General features: G+C 45.9%; 1 protein-coding gene across 1 annotated transcript in view; it reads left to right on the top strand.

The window, feature by feature from the left end:
- LOC129410041 (cytoplasmic dynein 1 intermediate chain 1-like) overlaps positions 1-3,608 on the top strand; it is a 43,853-nt gene extending 40,245 nt beyond the window's left edge. The window contains exons 9-10 of the mRNA XM_055157122.1: positions 457-582; positions 683-3,608. Of these exons, the coding sequence (XP_055013097.1) occupies positions 457-582; positions 683-793 (237 nt within the window). The 3' untranslated portion in view covers positions 794-3,608. The remainder of the gene's footprint in view (positions 1-456; positions 583-682) is intronic.
- Positions 3,609-5,000: the final 1,392 nt, after the last annotated feature.

The raw sequence follows: 5,000 nt of genomic DNA, 5'->3' as shown, positions 1-5,000 counted from the left end.
CTCTCACCCTGTCCACCACCCTGTACACCCTGTCCACCCTCTTCACCCTGTCCACCCTCTTCACCCTGTCCACCCTGTCCACCCTCTACACCCTGTCCACCCTCTTCACCCTGTCCACCCTCTTCACCCTGTCCACCCTCTTCACCCTGTCCACCCTCTACACCCTGTCCACCCTGTTCACCACCCTTCCACCCTGTCTCACACCCTCTTCACCCTGTCCACCCTGTCCACCCTCTTCACCCTGTCCACCCTCTTCACACCTGTCCACCCTCAACACCCTGTCCACCTCTGTCACCCTGTCCACCCTCTTCACCCTGTCCACCCTCTACACCCTGTCCACCCTCTTCAACACCCTGTCCACCCTCTTCACCCTCACCCTGTCCACCCTCTTCACCCTCTTCACCCTCTTCACCCTGTCCTGTGTCCTGTGCCCTCTGACCTGTGTCCTGTGCCCAGGTGCCCACGGCCAGTGTGACGGTGGAGGGAGCGTCCGCCCTGAACCGCGTGCGCTGGTCGTCCGGAGGGAAGGAGGTGGCGGTGGGCGACTCAGAGGGCAGAGTGTGGGTCTACGACACTGGAGAGGTGAGTGCCCGTCCCTGTGCACACCGAGGAAGAAGAGGAAGAGGAGGAGGAGGGGGTTTGGTGGATCTGCTGTACGTAAACGTCTCTTCTTCTCTTGCAGTTGTCTGTGCCTCACACCGACGACTGGGCTCGCTTCGCCCGCACCCTGATGGAGATCAGGGCGAGCCACGCCGACGGGGAGGAGGAGGGCCCGATGGAGCTGTCCCCATAACGTTCACAGCACCCACGGGCCCCCAGCACCCAAAACCTCCCAGCACCCAAAACCTCCCAGCACCTAAGGATCCCAACAGCCAAAATCAACAGCACCGAAAGCCCCACAGCTCCCAAAACCCCCCCAGCAGCACCCACAGACCCCCAGCACCCACAGACCCCCAGCACCCAGAGTCCTTCAGGGCGCCTGTAGCATGGACTTTCTGTTGTTCTTGTTCCGCTGCGTTAAAACTCCGTCTGGACACTCGGACGTTTGAAGTGTCCCAGTTTCTGCCCTCGACGTTCGTCCCGTATCCTGACGACCTGCACCTGTCCAAACATCTGCAGAGTCTGTGTTCTGTGAAGATTTCTCTGTTACTTTTGTTTATTTAAAGCTGCACTGTGTAACTTTTTGGATGGGGGTCCATCACCTGCTTTATTCTGTGGATCGCTCTGCCTGGAATGTTCCACAGTGTGACATTAAACAGTTCTACTTTACATTTATGCAATTACAGACGGTTTTATAGCTCAAAAATGCCTAGAAAATCTGGGCTTTTTGACTGTGAGTGGGGTCGCCTCTCCACAGATCTGACCTGTAACTTGGTCTGGTTTGGTGACCATGAAGATAGAAAGGTTTAATGTCATAGTGTGGAACATTCCAGACAAAGAAATAACATCTCCATGAAGAAAAGCATTTGACGGAAAAGTTCCTCCACAAGAAAAGTTACACAGTGCACTGAGATTAATATTCTCGTGAAAAAACTGCATTTGTTTTTGGTGTAGAGATGTTTGTAAAACTGCCTGTCACATGGAGATTCTATCGCCTGGATCGTTTGTTGCTTGAACCTGAGTTGGACTAAAGTTTCTCTGGTTTCGATATATCTTCTCCAGAGTTTTTTCTTCACAGTCCAGTCCAAAACTCAGACCGCACCTAAAACTTTCTCTCAGATCACAGCGCGGCGGAGGAGAGAACTTCACAGTGAGAAGGTTCCAGGTTTGTTCCTCGAGTCCTCCAGGTCTTTCTGTGCTCAGTTTGCATGTTCTGCCCGTGTCTGGTGGGTTTGCTCCTGTTTCCCATCAACACAAAACATTCACCACAGCTCCCGCTCTGGATCTGGGTGCCAGGAGGTGCCCGCTGCTCCTGATGATGTGCCCCAGGAAACACTGAAGGACGTGAACCTGAATCTGAACCTGAACCTGAAGCTTTTGTGGTGATTTTTCCCATTAAAAGATCATAAATTGTTCCTCAGTTCCGGCCGCCTGTGGACTCGTCCTCGATCTTGGTGCGACAGGGTTGGTGACTCGGCATCTCCAGCGTCGGTGTCAGTGTCTGTTTAAGTTTTGGTAAACTCACTGTGAACCTGAACCCCTCAGTGCCCCTGATGATTCTGAATATCTGCTGATACCTGCCCCCTGAAGCAAGAAATCTGGAGTTTAATCAAACGCTCGGCTCGTGTTTCCTGTAGAAGCTCGGCCACAACAGACGCGACATATTTACGTCTGTGTTTCTTGCTGATACTTTATGTACACGAACAAACTTCTGCTTTTCTGGGTAAATGTTTCAGTCCAAGGTAAAGGAGAAATTCAATTCAACTGGACAAAAGTGTTTTCTGTTTTTTGTTGTTGTTGAATACGTTTCTCTCAGTCAGACGCTGTTGGACACTGACTTATATCTGCCTGAAGGGGGCGCTCACTACACTGAAACTAACACGCCTACTTGATTACAATAAATAAGTAGATGTTTTACGCTGCGTTTTATTTTTCTCTGCGAACCCACTCGGATCTCGGATGTGACGCCACAACCAGACTTCAAGAGTTTTATTATGTTTCGCGTGTCCAACTTGGAGAAAAACGTGGACGTCGCCTGGAAAACTGTTGTTGTGGTACCAGCAGTAAAAGTTAAATATCGCAGTTGTAATTGTAATTGTCATTTAAACCACCAACGCGTCCAAACACAATGAAAACACTTCATATTTACAGGGCACAGACGTCTTAGCGTATTTTTCAGACTATAAGTCGCACTTAAAACTCCTTAATTTTCTCAAAAATTGACAGAATTATAATCCAATGCACCTTTATGTTTTATTTCTGGTTGTGTTATTGACCTCGAACTGATTTTCACTCATATCCCAGTGAGTCCGACAGAAGCTGAACCACATCAGCAACACAAGGAAAGAGCTGTTGTTTTCAGCGCTTATAGTTTATGCAAATGAGTCATGTGGTTTTAAGTTTTGTGTCATAAAACGTAAACAAATGTGTCAAAGCTGCATCCAACACATTATTACTGGATGCACATTTGAATCGTCCTCGTAGGAAATAAAAAACAAACTTAAATGATCCACCCACATTCACATTCATAAAACGAGTTACGCCACGATCTGCCGATGGATCGTGGACGCCTGGACTCAGGATCAGTCTCATGTGTCGTCCGTTTGTTTCGTTTTATGTGTGAAAATAGACGAGAGAATTCAACATTATTGATATTGCGCTTTATAATCCTAAAAATACGATGCTCAGTCTCCTCTGAGTTCTTCCGAGTGACAAGTTCACCGTCCAAGGAAAAGGGGCGTGTCATCTGGGACGGATAATAAACACACCATTAGTTAAAAACAAAAAAACAAAAAACAAAACAAAACCAACAACAACAACAAAAAAACTGTTTTGTCCATTTGATAAACTGAAGTTTGAAATTCTCCTTTGCCACGAATTCTACCTGGACGACTGAGAGATTTTACTCACATTTCATTCCAAAAGTGACACACAATCAGTGACACACAAACAGACAACACAGAAGGACCTACACACACACAAAACACACACACACACACACAACAATAACACACACACACAACAATACACACACACAGACACACACACACACACACACAACAACACACACACACACACACACACAACAATAACACACACACACACACACACAAACACACACACACACACACAACACACACACACACACACACAAACAATAACACACACACACAAATAATAACACATACAAAAACACACACACACACATAAAAACACACACAAAAACACACACAAACACGCACACACACACAACAATAACACACACACACAAATAATAACACACACAACAATAACACACACACAAACACACACACATAAAAACACACACAAAAACACACACACACAAACAATAACACACACACACAACAATAACACACACACAAACACACACACACACAAACACAATAACACACACACACACACACACACAACAATACACACACACAAAACACAACACACACACAACAACACACACACACACACACAACAATACACACACACACACACATAACACACACACACAAACATAACACACACACACAACAAAATAACACATACAAAAACACACACACACACATAACACAACACACACACAAAACACACACACAACAACACACACACACACACAACAATAACACACACAACACACACACACACACAACAATACACACACACACACACACACAACAATAACACACACACAAACACACACACACACAACAATAACACACACACAGAAACACACACACACACACACAATACACACACACAACACACACACACAACAATAACACACACACACAACAATAACACACACACACACACACACACACACAACACACACACACACACACACACACACACACACACACAAACAATAACACACACACACACACACACACACACACAACAATAACACACACACACAAACAATAACACACACACACAACAATAACACACACACAAACACACACACACAACAATAACACACACGAACAAACAATAACACACACACACAAAAACACACACAAAAAGACACTCAAACACGCACGCGCACATGCACGCACACACACACACAAAAACACACAACAAAAACACAAACACACACACACACACACACACACACACACATGGGGATTGGGTTGTTTTGTTTTAAAAAGCTGCACTGTGTAACTTTTCTGTTGAAGGTTCCTGCTTGTTTCCGTGGAGATGCTGTTTCTTTACACACTTTGGCATTAAACTCATCTGTCTCTACTATAAGTTACAGGTCAGATCTGTGGAGAGGCGATCTGCTCACTGTAACATCGTGTGTGCTGTAAGTGAATAAATGTCAGACTGGTGAGTTTAATGCCGCGCTGTGGAACATTCCAGATCGACTCAACACTTGTCATCTTTGCACT

This window comes from Boleophthalmus pectinirostris, unplaced genomic scaffold (genome assembly GCF_026225935.1).
Source record: "Boleophthalmus pectinirostris isolate CB_2022bp ecotype Guang Dong unplaced genomic scaffold, ASM2622593v1 HiC_scaffold_21, whole genome shotgun sequence".
Taxonomy (NCBI): Eukaryota; Metazoa; Chordata; class Actinopteri; order Gobiiformes; family Gobiidae; genus Boleophthalmus; species Boleophthalmus pectinirostris.
The sequence above is the reverse complement of the archived record's forward strand: the minus strand, read 5'-3'. Positions and strand labels throughout refer to the sequence as shown.